This window comes from Camarhynchus parvulus, chromosome 14, assembly GCF_901933205.1.
Source record: "Camarhynchus parvulus chromosome 14, STF_HiC, whole genome shotgun sequence".
Lineage (NCBI taxonomy): Eukaryota > Metazoa > Chordata > Aves > Passeriformes > Thraupidae > Camarhynchus > Camarhynchus parvulus.
In genome coordinates this window covers 6,099,013-6,124,863 of record NC_044584.1, presented here as the reverse complement: position 1 = coordinate 6,124,863, position 25,851 = coordinate 6,099,013, and the positions used below count along the sequence as shown (strand labels likewise).

General features: G+C 52.3%; 1 protein-coding gene across 2 annotated transcripts in view; it reads right to left on the bottom strand.

Annotated features, from left to right (window-relative positions):
- The window catches only part of PEMT (phosphatidylethanolamine N-methyltransferase), a 42,239-nt gene extending 20,875 nt beyond the window's left edge, over positions 1–21,364 (bottom strand). Inside the window, exons 1-2 of one of the 2 annotated variants that reach the window (XM_030958142.1) lie at positions 21,222–21,364; positions 18,491–18,598 (exon numbers count right to left, since the gene is read on the bottom strand). In XM_030958142.1, coding sequence (XP_030814002.1) covers positions 18,491–18,583 — 93 coding nt within the window. In that variant the 5' untranslated portion in view covers positions 18,584–18,598; positions 21,222–21,364. Of the gene's footprint in view, positions 1–18,490; positions 18,599–20,964; positions 21,035–21,221 lie in introns of those variants that run through there. The other variant, XM_030958141.1, reaches the window with a different exon arrangement.
- Positions 21,365–25,851: the final 4,487 nt, after the last annotated feature.

The following is a 25,851-nucleotide window of genomic DNA, read 5'->3' as shown; positions in this document are numbered from 1 at the left end:
TGGGCAATGAAGCAGGAAGTGGGAGTCAGCAGAACATCTCGGCACCAATTTGCTTCTCAGACATGGCTGGCACTTGTTTAGCTCCAAATGCACTTCACTCCCTCGCACGGAGCCCGGGCAGCTTTCGGGGGCACCTGCAACCCAGCTCTTCATCTACTCTGAATGTATTTGGTAATTTATTGGCTCAATTTGAGCAGAAAAAGGCAGCTTTGCAGGTCTCGCTTTCTTCCCAGGCTGCTGCAGAAGCACAAAGTGCTGCTGGTGGAGGGGGACTGCTGGCTTCAGGAGGGGGGAACGATGAAAACCTCTGATAAGCAGGGGCACTGATTTCACATGCTGAGAGCTGATTCAATTAGTTATGCAATGATTGCTCTGAAATTACAAATCCACTCATGACAGAGAGAGCTGCTTCACTGCCTTTTTCTGGCTGGTATAAATAGTTTGTATTCTAAATTGAATTTAAAACACCGTGCGTCACGCTGCTGCTAAAATCGGAGCTGCTGTTTGAGTGCTGAGAGAGTGGAGAAAGAAATATAAGGTGCATTACCACCTTTGGAAAGCAAAAAGAAGTGACCATACAGGTGACTTGAGCCACAGATGGAAAAATGCAGCCATGTGCCAGTTATCTGCACCAGCTTCCTAATTCCCTGGAAATTATTCTGGCAGCGTTTGCGGTTTGCTCAGGGAGCTTGGAAGAGCACCTCAGCAGCAGCAGAGCTGAAGGAGAAGGAGAAGGCAGAGCCACTGGGATCAGAGGGAAGAGCTGGTGCGCTTCTGGGAGCCAGGGAGGCGGTCACTGTAATTACCCTCACCTTTAGAAAGGCACATCTGGGCAGCAATCCCGGGATGAGGGGCTGTGTTCCCGAGCCCTTCAGGCAGCAGCTGCCATGGCTGTGATGGGATCACTCCTAGCACAGCCCAGTGTGTGCTGCATCACACAGCTGGGACTGAGACGCCAACTCTTATTTAGCTGTCACAGCCTTCAGATGGGACCCCAGGCTCCTTTTCAAGCCCACACAGGAGCCATCCCAAGCAAAGCTGGGAGGCAGAGCGGGGCTGGAAGCGGCGGCACCCACCGGGCCCTGCGGCGATATTTCAGTAACAATTAATTAGTTCCGGTTCTGGTTCTATTCCTTGAACAACTAATTAGTTCCGGCTGGGTTCTAATTTTCTAATTTTAGTCATTTTGAGCTAATATTAGCACTCGATCGACCCACAGCTACGCAGCAGCCTTAATGGCTTTATAAAATCGTGAGCTGATGTGTTATTATTTACTGTGTGATGGATGCAAAATGCTTCTAGCATCTTCCATGGCTGTGTGTGGGACAGAGCAGGGCTGAGACCAGCAGTTTCCCAGGAGGCTGCACCCATTCCTGGTGTGCTGTTTGCCCTCCCAGCTAAGGTGGGCACTGTGCTGACCATGAGCAAGCCCCATGTCAGGGCTGTCCGTCCTGGAAAAGGAGAGAGAGGAGCATTTTTATTTTTCTTCCAACTCCAAGTTTGGAAATGGAGTTAATACAACGTTTCCTGATTTACCCAAGGGTCAAAGCAATAGAAAAAATTCCTCTTCTGAAGCTCCCAGAACTCTGCTTTCACTTTAGGATACTTGGTGAGGGCTGCAAGTAATTTTTTTTAATGTTTCCCCCAATGCTCGTTATTGAAATAAATCAATGAGCGGATGTGGCTGCAAAGCCAGGGATGCTCTTGGGTCCCATGTTCTGCCTTTGGCAGGCCATTCTGGGGGCAGGCTCAGCTGGCTGATGTTCCCAGGGAATTGCTTCCTTCTAGACGTAAATTTGGGGCTGATTTCTACGTAACCGATCCAAGACATTTCCCCAACCACTCGGGCAAGTGCGTAAACAAAAATGAAAGCACAGGCACACATCCCCAGTGCCTGCCCTGATGGAAAATGGAAATGCTCTGCATTTCCTTCTCCGTTTTTTTTTGGGTAGGCAAACCACGAGCCACCTCGTGAAAGGCCACAAATAACCATTCAAAAAGCAATTTCATCTCAGGAACCTGCCTCCGCAGCGATCAACGGGAAATGCTCTTTCCAGCTCTGTGTGCATGGCAGACCATGGCCTCTCATTAATATTTAGTATTTGTTTGAAGGAAATTGATTCTTTTTGTCTGCCATCCAGGGAAGCTGCCTTCTGAACACGCTACATTTTAATTGCTCAGTCCCAGCTCTGAATTAAAGCCTTTGTGCTGTTTCATGTGACTCCATTGCTATATCTGGCTCGTCCCAGAGATGGGCAAGGAAACCAGATAGCCCAAAGGCTCAGGACAAAGGGACACCTTGCATCTCAATGCAAATCAGTCATTTTATGTCCTCACATTGCCCCATCACCATGGTACCCAAAGAAAAACGTGCAGGGACTGGTGAATTTAGCCTTGTGGCACTCCTGGGAGCCTGGGATGGATTAGCAGCTCCTTTTGAATCAAGGGAAACTGAGGCACAGGAGGATTGAGGTGAAAGTCTGCTTCCCAGCTCTCCAGGGAGCAGGATTGATGGGCTGGGCCTACATCCTCCAAAATCCCATCATCCACCAGGGAGATGCTCTGCACATTTCTGGGGATGCCCTTGCCCTGGACAAACTGTTGGCATGGAAATATTCAGTGTCCAAGTCTGGGATGGAGAAAAGATGACAGTGTACAGGGTGTCCTCCCTTTACATACCCATCTCACAGTATTTGACAGCATGAAGGATTTTTCCCCATCCCATGAGGTCTAGGAACCCTGCTGAGGGGCCCATAAGTCAGAAATTCCATGAAAAGTGCAGAGGAAGAACAATGAGCTCTCCAGGGCACATCTGAGCCCCAGTCCCAAGAGGATGCAAGTTCATAGGGCAAACCCTGGATATATGGGTGATTCAGACCCAACTCAATAAAAACCTTCAGACAAAACTGACCTGAGCAAATTTGTTGTCATAGAACCACTAAGGGGTTTGGGTTGGAAGGGACCTTAAATTCATCTCATTCCACCCCCTGCCATGGGCAGGGGCATCTTCCACTATCCCAGGCTGCTCCAACCTGGCCTTGGACACCCCCAGGAATGGGGCAGCCACAGCTTCTCTGGGCAACCTGTGCCAGGGCCTCACCATCCTTATAGTAAGGAATTTCTTCCAAGTGAATAAATTTCTGCTTCAGTCTGACTTCTCCTAGGCCAGCCATGGGATAAGTTCTCCCCTGGGGTGCTAAGGCAGGAGAATCCCTGACTCTGGGCTTAGGTGGCTCCATGTGAGCATCTCCCACTGGGAAAGACATGCCCCAGCTGGCTCCTGACCTGCTGAAAGAGCAGGAAACCTGATATTACCCTTATTGCACCCACAGAGACCAGAGGCATCGACCTGCTCCTGTTACGAAAAATCCATTTTTCCCTCTCTGATTCCCTGTAATCCCTCATTAAAGCATAAGGACATTCTCTGCTCTCTGTCACTGCTTGGATGCTGGAAAACAACCCTGCTCAGAGATATGACATTGATTTAAAGACAGGGAGGAAAAAGATAGACCTGAGCACCCAGGGTCTGGTTTTGGTGCTCCCAAGAGCAGGCAGGGAAGCAGAGCTGGCTGGAATGGAAATGCAAGCACTGGGGCTGGCTGACCTTTGCCAAATGCCAGAGGAGCCAGCCTTTCTGGCTGTCCCAAGTGGCTGGGGAGGAAATGAGTATGGCCTGACCTTATCCCTCCTAACTCAGGGCTCGAGCCCCACTGCAGCCAGCAGCACCCAGAGCAGACAGAGCAGCGCCCAAGGGGAGCACCAACAGCACCAGGTGGGCACTGTGGCCCCCCTGACAGCCTGCATCACTTTGGCTGAGTGAGTCTCTCCTAGGCGAGAAAAATTCTGTGTTTCCAGGAGGTTGCAAAGCTTAGGAAAGGCAGGAGGGGAAACTGCAGGGCTGCTCCTGGGGAGGATCGTGCATGGCCACCCCATGGGATGTGTGGGGGCTGTTCCTGCAGCTCACCAGGACAGCACTGAGCCCCAGGCACAGGAATGACACCACCTGAGGCTGGCATGTGCCCATGTGCAGCCACATCAGCCCACCCCAGCACCAGGCACAGGCTTTCCAAAGGCATGTGCAGAAAATGCCCCGGGGACCTGCGTGCCACTGGCAGCAGGAACATGATTAGCAGGAGCTCTGGGCAGCGAAGGCAGGAGGAAAAGAACAGAACAAACCACGGTTTTAATTTGTACAAGCTGGTAATTATAGTTGCTATCTGTCTGAAATCTCTATTGAGTTTATTTAAATATGTTCTCCGTGAAGGCCATTCAGACAGGAATTATCAAGGTGTTGCAGCAGAGGAGATAATGCCATGCAGTTTTCAACAGATCAAGGGCTGATTAGGAGGAATTAATTAGCTGCTTAAACAGTCCTTGACTCGCTGCAGCAATTAGCTGTCACCTCCCTGCAGTCACGTTCCCAGCACAGCGGTGCCTCCGACACAAAGCACAAAACTCCTTCCCTGAGTGCTGGTGGGAGCACCAGGCCAGCCCTGGTGGGCACATGGCCCTGGGAAGGGGTGCTCAACCCACAGGAGCCCCAAAGCCACCCCGTGGGCAGGGCCTGGCAGACCCTGGGGGCTCCTGTGTGCCCACCCCAGTGCCCATCGCTGGTCAGTGATTCCCAGCACGGGCACCATTGGGTGTCTTCCCTCCTCCAGCCTTTAGCAGGCCAGTCCTTCAGGCATTCACCACCCATCACCTCTTCTGGGCTGGGAACCACCAGCTCTCAGCTGTGCACCTCCACTGGGGCCAGCAGATCATCCAGCAGCCTTTATCCCACCTGCTGTCCCTTTGGTGGGGTGGGAGCATCACCCCTCACCTCTGCAAGCACTAAACCATGGAAAGCTGACACTGCAGAGCTGGAGGCTGAGCCACCCCCGCTGGACACTGCCCAGGATGAGAAGCTGGCACTTGCGGTGACCAGGAGACCACCATGAGGCTCTGAGCCCCTCCTGCCAGCACAGAGCCTTGCAGGAGCTGCTCACAGCTGCCAAGCTCCTGCCAGCATCCCAGTGGGCTCCACTTTGCTTAGCTGCTCCCTGCCTGCACTAGGAAAAACTGTGGCAGCTTTGGACTACCTGATGCAGAGACTGAGTTACTTCTCTGAAGGTTTCTCAACTCACAGGCTCTCCATTACAGATGGTAATGCAGCCTGAAAGCTTTTTAGCAAATGATTAAAGCCTTGTGAAGTTCCCCCACCAAGTACTGGAGCAGCAGCTTCCAGTTCATGCAATTAAAACACTGAACTGATATGAGAAGAGACAAGCAGCATCTTAATGGTTTCGTGTGAGCTGTGAGGCAAACCAGGCTGAGGACTGTGTCCATGGAGCTTGTAAAGGCTTTTTCATGGCAATACCCCAAGAAAAGATGCACCCAGAGATGGTTTGAAGGCAAGCAAGAGGCACTGGGGACAACAGGTGACAGTGTGAGCCCATGCAGGTGGAGGCAGAGCATGGCAGGGCCTGGAGGCTCCAAGCACCCAGGTTTGAGGGCTGGCAAGTGTCCCAGGAGATGGGGACAGGCTGGCTCATCCAGATCTCCCCAGCAAGCTGCACCAGTTAAGTTTTTCCCCTTTCCCATTCCCCTCACTGGTGTGATGGCAGTAAGAGCTGTCAGGGAGCCACAGCTGAGCAGCACAGCTCAGCTCCTCCACGCCTGCCAAGGGCTCTCAGCTTGGAAAGGAAGGCGTCCATTTGACGCAAGGAGGATTTTTCCATTGCCTTCCACTGGCTCTGGATGGGGGGTTTGTTGTTTGTTCCAGCCAAAAGAAACAGGAGAGGGATTTTGGAGAGACAAGGCGATGTGTGGCCTGGCTGTGCAAGGACACTGAGGTGAGGAACAGCCAGCTGGAACACTGGGGCTGCACACCCAGGTGACAAAGAGCTGCACAGAGGGAAAAACCACGTTTGCAGGCTCTCACAGTGGAACATGGGGTTTGGAACACACAAAGGGCTTCAAAAAAAAAAAAAAGGAGAACATCCAAGTGCTGAAGAAGAGAACTACCTAGAAGCAGAGAGCAAGGTGGGCTGCCTTCCAAAACCAAAAAGCTGAAGTGAGATGAGACAGCATGACAAACCCTCACTGTCTACAGTCCCCATCATCCAAACCAGCAAGTTAAGAGGATGAAGCATAAGCTGGAGTGGCTCTTGTAGTGACTCTGTCCTCATGAATGCTGCCAGTGAGAAGGTCAACAGGGTCCAGTCTGAGCACTTTGACATGGGGAGAAGAATAAAGTGACTCCACTTGTAAAGAAGCGGAAGGACATTGAAGCAACCCAGCCTGCCTCCACCACTTTTAGCCTAAAAAACAACCCTCCCTGCACCCATGCCTAGTGAAAGTAATTGGACTGAAACGACACAGGTCACCTCAGCTAGCAGCCTTGAGCTGGGGAAACAAAACAAGTCTGCAGGTAAACAGATAAGGGTTTCATAAAGACTAGGTACGCTTTACCTCAGAGTTATCCCTCCAGATTACCTCCACACGAGCCTTTACCTTGAATCCACTCATGATGAAGAGTGAGATAAAAAATTTCATTTCTCTAATAGTGCTTATGTGATTTGTCAAAGTAGGATCTCATTAGCTGGCTGCAATGAAAACAAGCCCTTGCTTAGCGTGTGCCAAGGCAGCCTGGGTCCATCGATGTTCCATGAGCCACATCCTCTCCTCTTCAATAAAAACAAAAATGACACAGAATATGGGCTGTATTTGCTAGCAATTTCCAACACAAAATCCGAACAGTTTCTCCTCAAAGCAAAGAGCTCATGAGTTATGTCCAAAGAGCTGGAAGCTGAAGGCAGGTGATTTCAATAACCCAGAACTAGCTGTGTTAATTAATTCTGAGAGTGGGCATGGGGAGCCCTTATGATCAGCTCCCCGAGACTGAAGGGGAAGAGCAATGTGCTCCCACCACAGGCAATCAGCCTCAGCCCAACCCCATTTTCCCAGCCAGCAAATCCCATGGAAAAACTATTTGTGAAATAATGACTTCTCCAGAGCACAGCACGGGATGGGGAAGGACCTTTCCAGTCCCAGCCTGGGCCATGGAAGGGATGGCCCAACAGTGGGAGGGACGCGGGCTGCATGGGGGAACGGGGAGCAGCTGGGACACACCCAGCTCTTCCAAACCAGGAATGCAATCAAATAAAATAATCTCCTGACATTAGGGAAAGGTAGAAACTGCCCCTACACAAATATGTGGGGCTCTGCTGGAGCTCAGAGGGAAGGCAACGCTGCCAGATGAGCATCTCGTGAGCAGGACGGTGAAGCATTTTTCCAGATTTCTTTTCATCTTCCAAGCCCAGATGACTTGGCCCACACTCAGCTTCCCACTGCACACAGTCCCCATCCAGAAAACCACAAGCCTTGTACTTTCACACGTTTCTCTGAAGCTCAGAGTGTTTTCCTTGAGGCAAACAGATTGGAAACAGGCAGCCCATGGCAGGCACTTTCATAAACAAACCAGAAGCAAAGGTGTGTGCCAGTCTCCTGAGTGACTGAGAACATTCTGCCCACATCACATCCTGTATTTGCATGGGATTTTTTTCCTGTTGCTTGTACTCATGCAGCCCTAAATAAAGCAAAGCAGAGGAAGAGCCTGAAGTGTTCTACACAGCTGCTTTCATTGAATCAGGCCCTCTACCCAACAGACCCATTTTCAAACAAAGCGATCCAACAATAGCACTGACGATGTTTGAACTGGCACGAATTTAGGAAGACAAGCTCTTTGCTGCACCACACTGTCAGCAAGGACTCAGTACAAATGCCACATTACAAGATAAACATTTCTCCTTTTTTTTTTTTCAAGACCTTTTACTTTCTCCCCTCAGTTCGGCTGCGTTATTTCCAAACGAGGCCCTGGATCCCAAAGGATCACAGTGCTGAGGTCAAGTCCCTCTGAATTCACTTCACAGCCTTGGGTTTGGTTCAAAATGTGGAGATAAAGCTTTATCTGCATCATGAAGCATCTATTCTGCTCCTCAAAGCTTCCCAACGCTGCTGCAAACCTCCAGTTCCAATTGCTATCACCGTTGCAAATAAGGTCAGCCTGATTAAAAAGCAGTTATTCTAGGTGGAGTGCAAATGCTCAGTCTTCAGCCAGAGTGTGCTGTGTAGGAAATATCCTGTTCCTGAACTGAAACAAGCCTTCACAGGCTCCAGGTAAAACGAGATTGAGGTCACCTAAAAACTGACATTACTTGCAGCCTCTGATTCATTGCAGAGACTGTGTAAAGCAATACTGGAGGTGTCAGCTAAATCAGGTGTTTCTTTCTCTCCTGTATGACCTGTATTTAATTGCAGATACAGGTTCAGGTACCACTGTGAATAGCCAGTGTCCCCAGCCAGCCCAACCTGCAGATGTCACACTGCCTGCAATTGAAAACTAGGGCTGGATGCTGCAATATTTCAATTCAGACAATTACTCGAGGAGCTGTGGCTCATGGGAGTGAAAATACTCTGGCTCTGTTGTCTTAAAGATTAAATCTGAAGCTCCAATTCACCCAATGTATGAGTAAGAGGGAGCTGGCAGGAGAGAAGGGGATGGAGAAAGGCTGTGGGTGACAGCAAGCAGCAGCCTCCAGAGACACAAACCCAGCAGCACAAAAACACCCAGCCCCACAGAGAGGAAGATAAAGCAGCTGAGCCATCCCAGCACTGCCTGGATCCTGTGTTTGATGTGAAGGTTTTCAGGACTGGGCATCATCTTTGCAGTTTGCTCTCCTTAATAGGTTTGCTTGGATTCCAGCTCAGCCCAGCTCATTAGCCACACTGCTGAATCCCACACTAATTCTGCATCCCTTCTACTGCTACAGATAAATAACAAAATTGCCTCCACGCAGGGGTTGTTTTCTTCCTCTCTCCCCCTTATGCAGGTCTGGTAGCATCTCATGTATCTGTTAATGAAGTCCATAATATCCAGAGTTTCCCAGCAAGTAAAAATTACAATCATTAGCCAGTGAGTGATGAGACAAAAACACCATTTCTGCCAGGCTGGCAGTAACAGTACAGCAAGTACACGTCCCAGAGAGCTGAGCCTTGCTCTCCTGTAATGTGGTACCCAATGTTCTTCATTAGCACCTCTCTCTAATAGAGCAAGGCAGCGTCCTGCAGTAGGTCACAATTACACACAACAATTAACTCAGGGAGAAACAATGACAGGCAGCGCAGAGGAACACTTTGCAGAGGGGTGGTAAAAAGATGAAGTGGAAGAGGAATAGGAACATTTTAAAGCCCTGCCTGAAACCAAAAACAAGTGGAGGCACAAGTGACAGCATGGTAGAGGAGTCATGGCTGGTTTCCTTGAACATGACTTCGTAATTTTTGTTTTAAATAGAAAAGAAACACAGCAATTACTCTTTTGGTCACAATACCCCAGTGACCAGGAGCAGCAGGCTCAGACCAGGACTTCTTGTGCTATTTGCAAACAACACACAAAGCCAACTCAGCTTCTCCCAGAGCTGCAGCCTCTATCTTGCTGCCCTTTTGTGAAATTAGGGTTTAATTCTCTAGAATAAGTCTGCTAATAAGGAGTCCCAACACACCCATCCTCTGGACAGCGTGTACCCGCTCATCATTCCCCCAGGAGCTGTGATGGGAGGGGGACAGGGAAGGGGGGAGAAGAAAATAAATCTGCCTCAGAGAGCACAAAATGCAAGAGAAATCCAATACTCCTTCACAGAGGAGTGAGAGGTGGTTGGAATAGAGGTACTGGCTGCACTGGCCATGCTCAGCAAAGCACTGATTTCGTCTGGAAGGGCCTCCTGTCCTCTCCCAGTTGGACAGATCATGTTCCAGGCTCCGTGTTAAGCTCCCCTGGGAACATTTCCCACTGAGGACACGCATGTTTGTGATGCTGCTGTCGTGGCAGCAACAATAGAGAGGGACAATGTGATCTTTATGTAACTCGGGCTCTGTTCCCCTCTGCCCAGGGATGAGATGTTCAACACACGGGCACAACAGGTAACAACAGCCTGAAGGGTTAAACACAACCACTGGACCCTCTGGTGTCACACTGGGGTTCCTCTGGGTGTGGATGGTGTAACCATGTGCCCCACGGTATCTGTTCATCTGTTCAATGCAAGAAAAGGACCCCAAAAGCCGAGTGAACACTCAGTCATCTCAGATCCAGTGATCTGCGTGCCAGGGCAGCTCCCTCCCCTTCCTGCAGCCTCAAAGCCCAGTGCTGGGATACACACACCAGCCCTGCATCCAGTGCTCAAAGATTCTCACAGCCTTTTGCTCCACAAATTTCTACAGAGCTGGAGGAGAGAGGCTGAGAAAGTCCTTCCAGATATGGATCTACTCACATCCACATCAGTGGCCAAAGCTTAATGGATACAGGAAGAAAAGTAATGCTCCTCATTGGGCAATGCACCCGCTTTGGCTTCTGAATATATCAGTCTCTGGAAAATGATTGTACAACAAAATCTCGGAATGAAACTAATTCAGTGCTGCTCTCCAGCCTTGGGAATGAAATGAGTAAGTCTGCAGTCATTACAACAATGTCCTGGTAAAAATAAACAGGAAAGGGCACTTAGTAGGAATGCTTCATAGTTAAAAATACAGTATCTCATCTGAGGTCATTCCGGCTTTTTATAGGAACAGGCATGTGTGCCTCAAAGTGATCAGATTGGGCATTACTTCCTGTTACAGATGGACACCTCAGTCACAGACAGATGGACAAGGATCACTTCCCTAGTCCAAAACCTTACCTGAGATGATGCAGATTGAGCATCTGCTACTGGGCTGGCAGCTCTGAGGGAAGAGGCAGGAACTGGAACACCTGACTACATGGGGGGATTTGGGGTCTGTCTTCCCTTCACTCAACAAGACTGACAAGGAGGATGCCCAACTTTTTCTATCTAAAAGGTGCAGAGAAGAGGTTTGAGCCAGGGGTGGTCACGCTGAGCGGCAGGCAGGCACAGAAATTATGCTGGACAAAGGGCAGGAGGCAAGAAAAGCAGGCAGAAGAAGTACTGTAAAGGATCATAAAAGCTGCATGTACACTTTCCTTCACAGAAAATGTCTTTCTGCTTTTATGGCAAGGAGCTGCCACAATTACAGCTTCTTTTATAAACGAAGCAGAAACCAGATAATGAGCAAACCTCCCACAGTACAAAGGAGGTGACGAAGGCGTTCTGGGAGCCCTGATGGTCAGGCTTCCCTGCAACAGCCAAAAGCACAGAAAATTGCTAAAACCCATCTCCATTTCACCCTCTTCAGGGCTGTGAGCTGTTCATAGCCTTTTTCTTCGCCAAAGTACAAAAAGGATCACACCAAAAATGTGCATATACAGATAGCAAGTGAAAACCAGACAAAGCAGAGGTTGCACATGCGGACCTGCAGAATGAGCCCACGGCTGCATCATCCCTGTCTGGGGGAGTAAAAAGAGGGAACAAAAAAAGGTTTCACAAAGAAAAAGCCAAGTAAGGTGTTGTCCAATCCAGGTGAGTCTGTACTTTACCACAGATGTTCAGGATTTCAATGACATGTGGGAAAATCAAGAGTTCCCACCAGTCTTCTGCTCCTTGACCTCTATACCCACTGGACGAGCAGAGCAGTTTGATGAAGCCATGTGCATGTGCAGGTGTTTTCTGGAAACCAAATTTTTAACTTCCTAAGAAAGTTGCACCTCATTCCTGCACAGGAGCAAGCACAGAAGTTCAGATGGTTTGGTAGGGAATAGGAAAATTCAGGCAGCAGCTCCACAGCCCTTCCCCTGGACTGGGGTCACCCTCCAAAATCAAAACTCCTTGTTCTGTAAGGTCAGTTGTCCTCTATCAATGAAATACATCAGTGCCAGCTTCCAAAAATCAACTGTTTTCCCCTGGCTTTGGGTACAGGGGTTTTAAAGCTGTGTCAGGATCCCTTAGGAAGGGGAATGTCAGGGGGCTGATGCAGGCAGGCAGCCTGGGAGGCTGCACATACTTGTTTGCTTTAACTAAGATGAGGTTCCTAATATCTACAAGGAACCAATGTCCAACAAGCACTGCTTTGACGAGGCTGCTGAAATATCTGCTGAAATATCTGCAGCCACACTCAGGAGAGCAGGGATGTGGGATGCTCCTGCCAAGAGCCATTTCCAGCTGCACATGTCACTGAGGACATTATAGAGGTGGAAAACACATGGAGGGTTTTGCTTTAGCGATTTACTAATCTACTTTCTCACCCATTTGCTGCTGCCCTGTGAGCAGCTGGAGATGTGTCCTCTCTGAGTTCATCGAGGAGGGAAAAAATAGGAGAAATGAGGTGACATTTTCTTTGGGGTGCCACCAGCCTGCCCCAAGCCAGAGTCAGCACCCCCACCATGAAACCCAAGGACTCCCTCCCCACCATGAGTCTCCAGACATGCAGAAGATGCTACTGCATCCTGCTGGAAGCACAGCAGTGGGGTTTACAGAAATAACCTCCCAAGAGCACCCAGCACACTGCATGTCTGCATTTCTCCATCAAAACAGCCTATTTTGGGAGATCACATCCTTCTGGGAACTGGGTAGGCTTCTGCTAAACAATCTGTGTCATGGCACAGCTGGAATACACCCAGCTCATGTCTGTGACTGTGGCAGGCCCCTGCCCAGCCCCTGGATCACTGACATTCTGGGGGTGGCAGTGGGTTTGTCCCCTCCAGCAGCTCCCAGTCCCCAGGCTATGCACAAACTGCCACAGCCCAGGGCCACACAGGAGGAGCTGCCTCTTCCACACCTGCTGGTCTGGGTAGATAAAACCACTTTCTTTTTTGCTTCCAGCTGCACCTTTTCCCTTGTCCCGTGAGACACAGGTGGCCACAGACATGCACGTGAGAAGGCTTAGCAGCAGGCTGGCAGGAGAGGGATGGAGTGGGATGGAGAAGAAAGGGCCTCTTCCAGCTTCCAGGGTCTAAAGATAATCCTCTGATCCCATATGGAAACAAGACTCTTGGCTTAAATTTTTTTTTTTCATCTTTTGTGTGTGTGCTGACTTACTCCAGCCGGGCTGCCAGAAGCCTGCGGTTTATTTTTAAAATACTAAACAAGAGAAGTCCAGTATATACAACAAAGACCCTAAGTTTTCACAGAAGCACTCTGCAGATGCTAAAAAAAGGAGGTTGCTTATCGGGTCAGCTGCGAGGTGAGAGGCAGATTCTGACCTTGGTTTTGAGAAATGCTGAGCTGGCACGTCACACACCAGCTGGATCCCAAATTCACTCTAGGAACAGGCACAGAAATGGCTCAGCTTCCCAAGCACAGCCTGCCTTGGCAGGTACCCGTGCACAGTGGGTGGGCAGCTGCTGGAATGACTGTCACCACCTCACCCAGAGCCCTGAGACCGTGCCCAGCTTGACACACAGACAAAGCATCTCAGCTCACAGCTGCCTGCCCAGGCTGGGCTCCACCATACCCCCGCCACAGGCAGCTCAGCCTGCAGGGACATCATAAAAATACATTGCACAGCTTCTTCAAGAGGATTTAGATGAAAACACCCCCACCTCCAGCTGTGAGGCTGTGGGAAGCAGTGCTGGGACAGAGGATGTGCCTCTCCCTCAGGGTGACAGCGCTCCTAATTGTGCCAGTCCAGCCGGCACGCCGGAGGGTGCGACCCAGTTCTGGTGCTTGTTATGAGGCTCACAGCGGTGCCAACCCGCTGGAAAAGCTAAATTTAGGAGATAAACAGGCCTGGTGTTACACACCCAGGCAGGACTGGCTCTGTTACGAGAGCTGGAGAATCGATGCCACCCGCTTCCGCGCGTTACAGCGGCGCTGCCGGAGTGAAAGCGTTACCAAGTCACTTGGAATAAAATTGCCACTAAATGCTATTTGGGAGATGGGGAAAAAAAAAAAAAAGGCAAATCCTCACTCTTTCTCAGCTATTGTAGGAAATGAAAATGGCTATTGCTGCCTGGTAGAGAGTCCAATTATGAATAATGTGCGTTCTCTCCCTGCACAAAGGATGAAAGGCATCAGAGCTGGTGGTGACATTTTAAGACCGGAGATGTAAGAGCGGATCTGAGCCTCGTTGCAAGCCCAGCTTTACCCCAATAAAGAAACACTTTCTGCAGTCAATTGCCTTGCAGCGTAGCTTGAAGCCCTGCTATTGATCTAGCATCTGTTATAAGCAGATAATCATCGCCGCTGTGCCATGGCTGCTATGATGGGGTCTAAAAGCACTTTCCAGAAGCTGGTTGAGGGCTGTTTTCTGCTCTCCCCTGCAGCTGCAGGAAGGCAAAGGTTTGTGGGGGAGCCCACAAAAGTCTCGCAGGTTGACAGAATTTGAAGGCCAGAAAAAAAAATATTGAATCCCCTCAATTCATTCATCTCCCAGTGCTGTAAACTTCAGGTGACTGAGGTGCACTCCCTGCAAGGCTCTGCTGCCATCCCAGCCCTCACACAGTTATTTTATACCCTGCAATTTCCTTTCCCCAGCGAGGTGCTGACACACCACCATCAAGCCACAGCTCAATCCTTTCCTTCTCTAAGACAGGCAGCAAAAGCTGCTGAAATCTCCCAGCATCAGGCTTTTTTCTCCTGTCCCCAAAAGGTTTCTCAGGCTTTGGCTCACTGAGGTTTGAATCCTGGCATCTCCTGAGCTTCCATTTACTTCCCAGCAGCGTGGGGATGTTTTGGGCCAGGCACCTTCCTGCAAGTTTAGCAAGAAGTGGTCAGAGGTAGGTGAAATCAGACTGCCAGTGTCTGCAATCTCCCCCCTCCGTTCCAGTGCAAGCACTTCTTACCCACTAGGCAGATTCCTCCAGTCTCCAAAGAAGGAGAAAAGGATGGGAAATTAAAAATAAATGAACCAAGAGATACACATCCATCAGGAGCCAGGCGTTGTCAGCCCAGGTCCCTGTGCAACTACTTCTTTAATCAAAACCTCATGCAGCTTAAACGCTTGACAGAAGTCTAGAACAGAGATAGTACTACCCTGAACAGGAAAAGCTGCAACCTTGAAGAATAAAATCACTGTATGATGGGGTCTATTTTCTTTAAAATCATGCTAAATTACGCCAAGCCTGTTCCTAGCAGTGACATTTGAGGTTTCACCCTGCAGATTCCTGTGAGACACACGGGTGTCTCTCGGGGGTGACCAAAGGTGATGGGAGGAGTGAGGGTGCCAGCTGAAGATGAGCCATTTCTAAATCGGTCCATGACGCTAGACCTACATTTTTAAGAGGCTCAAATCAAGAAAAGATTGCTGATGGATGACTCCCCACTTCAAACTCACTTGCGTGCTGATGGACGTCAGACTGCTGGCCTCATGGCTATGCCTGGCTGCTACTGGGAGTGACAGAAACCTCCCAGCTTTCTAGAAACTCCTCCTGTGCCAAGGCTCAGCCAGCTCCTTGGAGCCTCCTGCATGCAGGTTATCTGCCTCTCTTGGCTTGAAAATGTTTGTCCCCGAGGAGTTTTTATTTATTGCCTTCCTTAGTTACCAAGGGATGAGAAGTTTCTCCCATCGTTCCGCGGCTTTCCAAACACAGATGGGATTTATTGAAGTTCCTGCTGCTCTGGCCTCATTAACGTTTTATGGCACAGCTCCAGAGATGTGCCTGCTCCTTGCTGGGTGCCCCTCTACAGTCCCACAGTGGCTCAGGTCTCCTGGCTGCACTGAACATCCTTGGGGAGTTTTAAGTGATTTCATTCCCCAAACAGCTCTGCTGCTTCCTATTGAGACCTCACCTGCACCCTGTCTCCTGTGGGACCACAGCTCCCAGCAGCTCCTCTCATAACAGACACAGTGGGTGGGAAAGCAGAGACACCAGAGAGGAAAAAATATGAGAAAAACTAGAGAATAATGCAGGAACACATTCAAGCTATCCCACGGACAACATAACCTGTCCAGGGACAGGCAGGATTTTAACTGGCAAGAAGGGGGTGGAAGCAGAGGAGGGGATGTAAGCCCAGGGTTCGGTGAGGAAATGCAGCAGGTGGCCCTGGGGAGATATTGCTGGAACCCTCCTGCACACGCCTGCAGGGAGGAAGGAGGGAATTGTGAGTCCTGTGGCCTTTTAGAAGAGCTTTTCTCCCCTATAGAGAACAGGAGGGAGCATTAGCACAGCCCAGCTGGAGTCTGCAAATTCCCCATTTAGACTCTGCTCCTCAAAATTGCTCTTACCTAAAGTACATCCACCGACCTGACAAGCATCACATTTTCCTCTGGAGGCCACACTCTTCCACAGCCTCCAGAGCTTGTGCTTCATCCCCAAACTCTACAGGTTTTGTCCCAGAAAAACACGCCTGGTACTCACCAGGTCACCTTGATGTGATCAAGGCCTTGGGATGCTCCTCTCCATGACCCAAGCACTGCATGGAGCCTGGGTTTCCCCATCACATATTTATTCAGAGGCACTGCACAGCAAGGACAACCCAGCACCAAACTTTGGAAGAGGCAGACCTGGCTGGAGTTCAGCAGAAACAGGGAATTAAGACACTGAACTAAATCAATGCATCCCCACCCAATTTCTATCCAAATCAGGTATTTCATGCACAGGAGAGATTTTGACCAGTGTCCCACATTAGTTATTGAGCAGAGAGAGCAAAGAGAGCTTGGCACTGTGCAGGATTCCAGCGTTTGCACTGAAGCTCTTGGAAACCCAGAGTAATTCAGATGCAGAAGCAATCTTAGCTGCTGGGAAGGAACTCAAACAGCCAAGGACAGAGAGAGCCTGTGCAGGGATACAGGGAAAGAAAGAAGAGCTGCTGGCTGGGTGCAGGGAGGGGACAATGACCACATGGATAAAAGGATGGGGAGGAGGTAAAGGAAGGAGGTCAGGGAAAATCCACGGACAGCCAAGGCTACTCTTGCTGAAATGTACCCAACAGTGGGGGCTTGTTTAGGGCTGCAGGACCCACAGACTGCCTGCAAGAGCCTTCCAGCATTGCCAGGTGTGAGCCACACACTGGGACTGCAAACACCAGGGAGATGCTGGGGGGCTTGGGCAGAGCAAGGACGGAGGCACACGGACTGCAAGACCCACCTGGCCCATTCCAGATGGAGAAACACGGAGTGCCACGCTCAGAGCTTTCCCCAGCACTCAGCTCAGGCTGCTCACTCAAACCTCCTGCTCGTCTGGCTTGGAGTGCCACCTGCTGCCAACGGTGCCGTTCTCCAGTCCCTGCGAGGGGACAACAGCAGCCCAGAGCAACAAACTTCCTGCTCCTACATCGGCTTTCCCTGTCCTTTAACAGCAGCCAAACTCCTGATGCAAAAAGCAACGCTATTTCCCAAGCTGCAGGCATCCCACGAGTTGCAGGCATAGCAGCAGATGCTAATAAAGTGCTTTTTTCTTTGCCTTTCATGCAGTTTCTCACTGGAGCCAGCCTCTCCCCCCAGAGACCACATCCTGAATCTTCTTGTTCATTGATTCTTTATGCTAAATGATGACTCTGCAGTCGAAATAATGTGGCATATTCCAGCTCTCATTTCAGACACCGTGAGACTTTTTAATAACGAGTTGCATGAAAAATTAGAGAGGCTGCAACAAAGAGCTCCGACAGAGGTTTCCAAAGTGACTCACAGCCAGCAGAGCCTCCCTTTTCCAAAGCCCAGTGTGAGACAATCTCAAGAGCCCCCGCACTCAGAGACAGAGGAGTCCTTCCCCTCTGGAAAAATAAGGCCTTTTAAAGGAGAATTCTCCAGGGAGAGAATCCCTGCAGGGAGGTTTGGTGGGCGGGTTTGGGAGTCGTGGCTGAGATGACATGCCATTGCCAGGAGTGCTCACAGGGGTGTTTCACCCCACACCTCAGCTCTGCTGCTGAGGGTGCTGCAGGGTAGGAGTCACCTCATCCTGGGCTTCCTGCTTGGCATATTGGCTCTGGAATGCTCTAGAATGAGGCTAGCAATGACTCCTGCTGGTTTTGCAAGGAGGCAGCAAACCACAGCAGTAACAGGCAGTGGAGGTTTCTCCAGCCTTGGCTCCCAAAGCACTGTGGCACCCATAGCCACAGCAAACATCACCCATGCACAGGTATCCTGCTCCTCCTAGGGCTGGCTTGCTGCCAACCCTGCAGCTCTCTGCCAGGCTTTGCAGCATGATGGAGGAGGGATTTTTTCAGGCCAACTTTTGGCTGACTGTTTTTGCTTCCTGCCATCCACAAGAGCAGCTGCCAGCATATTTCAAGGGGAAGCAGCAGGCAGCATATCCAGTGCAGCCACCCTGATGGGGATTAATGCCATTCATGCTCAGTCCCAGCAGTGAGCAGTGCCTGGCTGCTGGGTGGGACATGTGGCTGAAGGATGGGTTTGATCACTCTGCTCCCTCTCCCAAGCTCAGCTCCAAATTCCTTCTGTATCCTGAGCTGGCTCCCACCTTCACCTCCTCTGTGACAGCCCTCACAGTCACCCCCAGCCCCAGGAGCTGCAGCACAGCCCCCTGCTCAGTCACTCCTAAGATCTGGTGAGCGCAATTCCCCCCACCCAGCCCAGCAGACTTCTCAAAAGAGGTTTTTCCTCCCAAAGGAAGCTGGGAAAGGAAAGCTGAGAGCAAAGGAGCAGCTGGCACAAAGGCAGTTCTTACCACATTCCAGAAGAAAGGGTTGAAGGCTATTGAGAGGACAGCCACAATGAAGCCAGTGTCAGTCACATCCACGTAGCCAAAGAGCCGCACCATGGCTGCCACATCCACCTGTGGAAGAAGGGATGGTTACTGCACTTCACCTCAAACCAGCTGCCCCAGGGGTACATGAACCTTTTACTAGCCCTAAGCAACGTGTTGTTACAGCTTGCAAAGTGCTGTGTCAAGGTGCAAAGCCCAGAAAAAGGATGGGGGATTCTCCAAGCTGATGCCCCCAAACCTCAGGGGCACGGGGCCCTCCGGGAGCCCCAGAGTCACAGCGTGCCCAAAAGGACACAGGATCAGCGGTGACACTGCTGCTCTGAGGATGAGCACCAGGCCTCAGCTGCCAGCTCATGAGTGTTTTAGGAGAGGGAGCACCATTCCACAGCATCTCAGCACCCCTGGGGACACAGGGCTGTCCCAGGGATGTCAGTCTGCATGGAATCCCCTAGCAATGAACAGTGTCAGCTTCAAACTCGTCTCCCACAAAGTCAGAGTGATGCAAACCCCCTCCACAGCAAGGGGGAATGCATTTGCACTGTAAGAAGCTGCAGAAATATTTCCTGTCTTAATGACAACACCACAAATCCCTTAAAACTCACTGCTCTCCTTTTTAAAAAGAGAGATTTTTCTCAAGGCAGCTCCCTGACACTGTCAGTGTTTTTACGTGCACTAAGCCATGCTGCTTCTCCCTCCACGCTCCCTCTCCCTGTGCTGGTATTTGGATGAAAAACAGCCAGTGTCTTTTTTTTTTTCCTTTGGTCAAAACCTTTGAAAACAAAGAACAAAATAGCCCATCCCAAGCCCGGCCCTCACTTGAAACAAAACCAAGACAACAACATCGAGACGTGGAAGGTTTTTGCTTCCCCAACACAGCTGTGTTTTCAAGACCTTTGGATGCCAGGGGACAGGCACAGCTCAAAAAGGTATCAGGGAGGGAAATTCCCACTGGCTCCTCACAGGCTCTTGGGAAGAACCAGAGCCACAGTGCCATCCGTGGAAAGGGGCTGGTAAACCCAGCACCTCTCCTAGCCCAGAGGAAAGGCTGTGGGAACAGCTCCCATGCTGGCCCAGGGCACATCCAGCCTCTCCAAGCGCCTCCTGCCCGGCCATGACTGCCCAGGGTGCAAAGTGCAGGAGCAAAGACTGCACAGCCCTGGGGAAAGGGGGGATGGATCCTCACTGGGGCCCACAGCTGCCCTCAAACCACCCCAGCTCCTCCAGGCTCCTTCATCCCAGCCCTGGGGACACGGGAACAATCGGAACAGCTCCCATGGCCTGATCCAGACCCATCTCCCCCTATTCCCACCCTCCACAGCCTCTCCTCCCCTCCCTTCACCCCCGAGCAGCCCTTCCCCACCAGACCTCATCCCTCCAAACTGCCAAGCCACAACCCGAGCAGCTGCTGGCACCGGGGCCGAACTGTCTAATCCCGCTTCAATTGCAATGCCGTGGGACCAGGACAGCTTCTTTCCTCTCGTTTTGTACGCTGCTGAGCACAGTGCTAGCACGGGCTGAACAAAAGCTTCTTGACCTACTAACTCCTGGCAGGCACCATCGTTAACATCGCACTCACCTTCTTTTCTCCTGCTCAACAACCAAATTCGCGGCTGCCAGCGGGAGGCAGATTGGCCTGTGCCTGGCTGTGTGCTTCTCGGGATAAAAGGGGAGCCCTAATGGGATGAGCTGTCTCTGCGAGCTGCTGGGACAGCCACGTAACAGGCACAGAACATTCAACTTTGCCCCCTCCTCCACGCTGGGGGGGATCAATGACCGTGGCGAGCGGTGCCCGCTTGATCAAAGCCCCGAAGTCAGGGAGGGTGGGAACAGCACGGGCAGCTGGGCGAGAGCTGTACAGACACCCAGGTGACAGCTGCTCAGGCACCTGGTGGGACATGAACGGGCACCCAGGTGGGAGCTGTGCAGACATCCAGGTGAGAGCTGCACGGGCACCCGGGTGGGACATGAACGAGCACACAGGAGAGCTGTACAGGCACTTGGGGAGAGCAATACAGGCACCCAGATGAGAGTTGCATGGGCACTTGGGTGAGAGCTGTATCGGCACCTGAGTGAGAGATGAATGGATACCTGGATGGGAGCTGCACGGGCACTTCAACAAGAGCTGCAGGGGCATCCGGGTGAGCCGGTGGCAGCAGCCCCGGGCATTCCCGCAGTGCCAGCGCAGCCCCTGCCTCCTGCTCAGACCTTGCCGTGCCGGCTGGGGTGGCACCGGGCTGGGCAGGGCGGTGGGTGCACCTGGGGAATCGGGGACCGAGCATCCCGAGGCCCGCTGCACCTGCGGGGGCGATTCCCAGCGGAGCTGCCGAGCCCCGCGTCGGCACCGGGAGGGCGGGGGATCCATGCCCGGGCTCCCCCCGCTGCCCCAGGCCGGGCCCTCCCCGGGGCCCTCCCTCCCGCGCCCGGCCCGCCGGTACCTGGCCGTAGTCCAGGCCGCCCAGCCCCTCGCAGCACTCCCGCGGGAAGCGCCGGGCCCCGCCCGCCGCCGCCTCCCGCCGCCCCGCGCCCGGCCCGCGCCGCCCCGCCATGGCCGGGTGTCCCCGCCGCGCCCCGGCCCGGCCCGAGCGCCGGGCCCGCGGTGGCGCTGCCGGGAGCCGCGGTCCCGCCCCGCCGGGAGGAGCCGGGCCTGGAGCCGCGGCGGGCCCGGGGCCTGCGGGCCGGGGGCAGCACTGACCTCAGGCCGCGGGTGCGTGACCGTGTGGGGCCGCGGCCGGACGAGAGCGGGCCCGCGGCTGGACTGGGACCCTGCCCGCGGGAGCGGCGGGAGCGGGCGGGACGGACCCCCCGGGGCCGCAGCGGGAGCTGGGGAGCGGCTGGGAGTGGGACGGCCCTGGTCTGGTGGGAGAGGGAGCGAGAACCGAGTGGGCTCCGCTGCTGCGGGGGAGAGACGGGCAGTGCCAGCCCCCATCTGTCCCCCGCCTGCCCCTGCCCGTTCCCTGCCAACTCCCGTGCCTGCCCCTTGCCTGATCCCTCCCCGTTCCCTTTTGCCCGGAGAAACCGTGACTGCCCCATGCCTGGAGGTGTTCCAGGCCGGGCTGGACTGGGCTTGGGGCAACCTGGCTTAGTGCAAGGTTTCCCAGCCCATGGCTGGGGGTGGAATGAGATGATCTTTAAGGTCCCTTCCAACCGAAACCATTCTATGATTCCATGATTCTGTGATCCCTGGCCATCCCCTGCCCTGTCCCCGTTCAGTGCTCACACCAGGGGCAGGAGCTGGGAAACAAGTGCAGTGGCTCCCTGGCACAGGAAATTAAATGCTGCTTGTCCAATGTTAGTCATTCAAGGGCAAAATCTAAAGCTACCAAGTCTAAACGTATTTTAAGGACAATTCATTTCAGCCTTCTGCCTTCAGCCAGTGCAGTATATTTTTTTTATTGCTGTTGTTATTACTATTTGTGTTATTTTTTTACTTCAGTCCTCTAGGATGTTTCTGGTTGGTGCCCCTCATGGGCTGCAGTCCTGGACCTGTCTGGACAATAGGGTAGTATCATCCCTGTAGACCCCTGAAGGTCTGTGCTTCTGCAGATCCTGCTTTGCAAGGAAATAAATTTTCTTCAAAAAGGAATTCGGTGTGAATGATCTGCAAGTGTCCCTCCCAGAGGTCTCATGGGAGCAGGAAAGGGACAGGATATCCGAGTACTCATGTCCTGGCAGGCACTGAAAGTGTGCATGAGTGATGGCTCACTTGAAGCCCTCCCCAGGAGAATGGCATCTCTGGAGGATACACTTCAGCAGACTCCAGGGATCCCAGTTTGGCTCCACGGGAAGCCAGCCTTCCTTAGTTCTGCTGCTCCAAACCCCTCGGGGCACCAGCACATCCTCACCTCCCCACCTGCACCATCAGCTCCAGCACGCGGGGTGCTCACACCGGGCCCAAGGGGCAAATCCACAGCATGAGCTGGGCTGGTTTGGGGTGAGGCACACACCGAGGCACTGTGGGTGGGAGCAGCGTTCCCCATGGATGATCTCCAGCTGCTTGCAGCCTCTTCTCCCCCGCGCTGGATGATTTTGCTGTGCCAAGTGTGTAATTATCGCCTCTGCCATCTTGCGGGCTGGGCCGCGGGAGCAGGTGGGAGGATGTTTGTTCTGAGTCCCACCAGCTGGGTGCTGGGAGCAGCAGGAAGGGTGATGTGGATGAGGTGGGGGAAGTGATGGTGGCTGGGATGTGTGAGATGCTAATGTCCCTCTGCAGGAGGAATCAGCAGGGAGGACTCTCCAAAGTGTCCTCCTGGCTGCAAGGGGAGGGTGTCCTGGTGATGCCAGCACTGCCAGCTGGGAAAGGACAAGGGTGTTGTGGCACAGTGGCAGGAGGAATGGGTCTGGCTGAGGGATGGATGGTGAGGATGTGCAGAGGGATGAAAAGTCTCCCTGGATCCTCATTTAGGGTCAGCAGAGCTGGGCTGTCATGGAAATGTCTCTCCTGTCACCCCAGTGAAGGCACATGCTGCAGAATCCAGTGTCCTGCCGCCAGCTCAGTTGTGTTTGGGGCAGCCAATCACACTTGAGCCTCCTTGCCATTTCCACTGCCAAATTCCCTGCCCATGGAAGTTTTTCCATGTAAGAAGGAAAGAAGCTGTTTGTGGCAGCGGGGCCCCTCCGTGCTGGCCTTCATCCCACCTTGGACACATCCCTGCAGCTGTGAAGGAGACAAAGAGGGCTTTCTGCAAAGGCTGGATTTTATGTGCCCTTCCCTCCCCTTCTCCCCATGGCATGCCTTTAATCCAGCTCTCCCTTTCTGAGCACCGAGCTCAGGAAGAGGACATTGCCCTCAGCTTTCCCAAGTCCTTTATCAGCATGAACTCCCTCAGTGCCCCTTGAAATCCCACCAGGGTCCCAAGGGGCCCCCAGTGAATATGGAATTGCATCATGGCAAAGGATGCTGAATGTGTGTTAGCAGGACACTGTGGCTTGGCAAGCTGCACTTTGTTCAGGAGCATTTCAAATTTCAAACACAACCCAGGAAATTCCCCACATGTGGAAATCTAGGGCAGGGAGTGCTGTTGGGTGTTTCTCCCTCAGAAATGGGACATTGATTGGGAAACTGCAGTCCGGTAAGTTCAGCGCAGAGGGACAGCTCTCCTTGAAAGACCAGGAAAAATTTTCCAGGCCAAATGATTGGTTTCCTTGCTGGGAAAATAAAAGACAAGTCTTATTCCCATTCCTTTTTGTCCATGTCCCTGTGTCATGGTCCTCATGTTCAAACCTGCCCTGAGAAAAGCTGATCCCTGTGGGTTTGGCCCTTGCAAACCTGCGAGGGCCTGTGCTGATGGGTCATGGAGATCAAGGACAGAGCATTGAAACGTGTGGTGAAGAACAACAAATAATGCTGCAGCACAGAGCCGAAACCTTGGGGAGAAGCAGCAAAACTGCAGCTTCTCCTGTGTCCTCCATCAGATAATGTACAGTTACCAGCAGTGTGGTGCTGCAATCCAGACCTGCAATCCTAGTGGAAATCCTCTAGTGTTTGTGCTGGAGGTTAGTTCTATTTATTTTCTGATGAATGATTTACTTGAGTAATTGGCACACAGCTCCTCTATTACAGATCATAAAGAATTAATCACGAGATTTTCAATGCTCCCCTATCAATTTTATTAGGCTTGATTGAGCGTAGTGGATTGGGAGCATATGGTATGTGAGGCAGACTCTGCTCCCAGTTACACCCTGGTTATGCTGAGGACTTGCTCAGCTGCTGATCCCTGTAAATCCAGAGAGACAGCTGCTCCTTTCCTCCTTGCCATGCCCCCACTGTTCCTTGAGTTCCCTTAAATACCCAGGGATACAGAGAACAACCAACACCACCTCCACGTACCTAAATTCTCCAAAAGCCTGAGATGCTCCCAAACTGGAAGCCAAGCTGGGTAGAGGATGCTTTTGCTTCCAGCTCGTCCATGTACCAGCATGAGCCAGAAACTGGAGCCAAAAGCTTGGGAGCTCCAGCTCTGCCCCTGCGAAGGGGACGTGTCACGGCGTGGGAGGCTTGTCACTGCTGAGAGCTGAGGGTGCCTGTGTTGGCGTCAGGGAGTCCTGCCAGCCAGGTTTGCCCACGGGAGATGCTTTCTTGGAAGAATTGGCAAAAAGAAGTCCTAACACCTGCAGGAGCGGGATGACACATCCCTGCCCCGAAGCAGCAGCACAGCGTGATTCCCTGGAGCAGAAACCTTCTTAAAAGCCACATCCCCTGCGTGACTCCCCTCATGCAGAGAACCAGGGAAACCTTCAAAATTTCCACGTGGAAGGCTCACAGTCCTTCCCTTGCTTTTTGCCTGTGGGTGTTGTTACCATGCAGAGTCGTGATTTCAGGGAAGGGGATGGTGCAGGGCCCTGCTCCAGCTTGTGGGCAACGCTCACCTTGGTGAAACTGCTCCCAGTAACACCAGTATCTCAGTAGGTATTTACAGGAGAGAATGGGAACTTTGGGAGTAGATGGAACTACTTGCATAAGCCCAGCTGATCCTGAGCTAGCTATCCTTGCAAAGCAGCCAGTCTGGCTCAGCTTCAAGCCCCATCCCCATCTGCTGCCTCGAGCAGCTGCATTGAAGGGCACTGAGAAGTTATTGCCAGTAACCATTGGCAGGAGCCAGTGTGAAAACCTCCCTCTGGGAGAGCTGACCTGGGGAGGGAAAATCAGGAATGCAGCAGAGGACAGAGCAGGATCTGGCTGTTACAGTCAGAACATTTTTTATGCACACGGTCGTGGTTCAGGAGCAGAGCGAGCAGGACTTTGCTCAAGGGTCTTGCCCAGCTTCAGTGTGCCCAGTCAGTGGGGCTGCCTCTTCCTGCCCTGCCCCTGCTGCCTGCACCTGAACCAGCTCCCCAAGGCCTTGTTATGTCCATGCCTCTGGGTGAACATCCCTCACAAACCTCCAGGCTCTGGGAATTCCACGCTGACTCCAGCTGAACCCTCTGTTGAAGCTGGGTCTCGCCTGGGTACTCTGCCCTGGCACAGCCACAGCCCGCACTGCTTTGAGCCAGGGCATCGTGCCCTTGTCACACTTCGGTGAGGAGAAGCACCCAGGGAAGAGGCACACACAGAGGCATAAAGGTGCATTTTCCGAGCCTCAGCATTCCCAGGGAGCTCCAGTGCCCCTCAGAGCCTCGCATGTGATGGGCACAGGGGGATGGAGCAGCTCCCTCCAGAGGAAGCCATCCTGTCAGAGCTTCCCAACACCTCACTGGAGCCTGGTGGAGATAACATTTAGGGAAGGATTCTCAGAGCTTCCCTGCTCCCCGAGGCCACGCTCATCGCCAGCATGTCTCTAATGAAGCGGGGGCTTTGCTTTCTGGGATCAATGAATCCACCGATC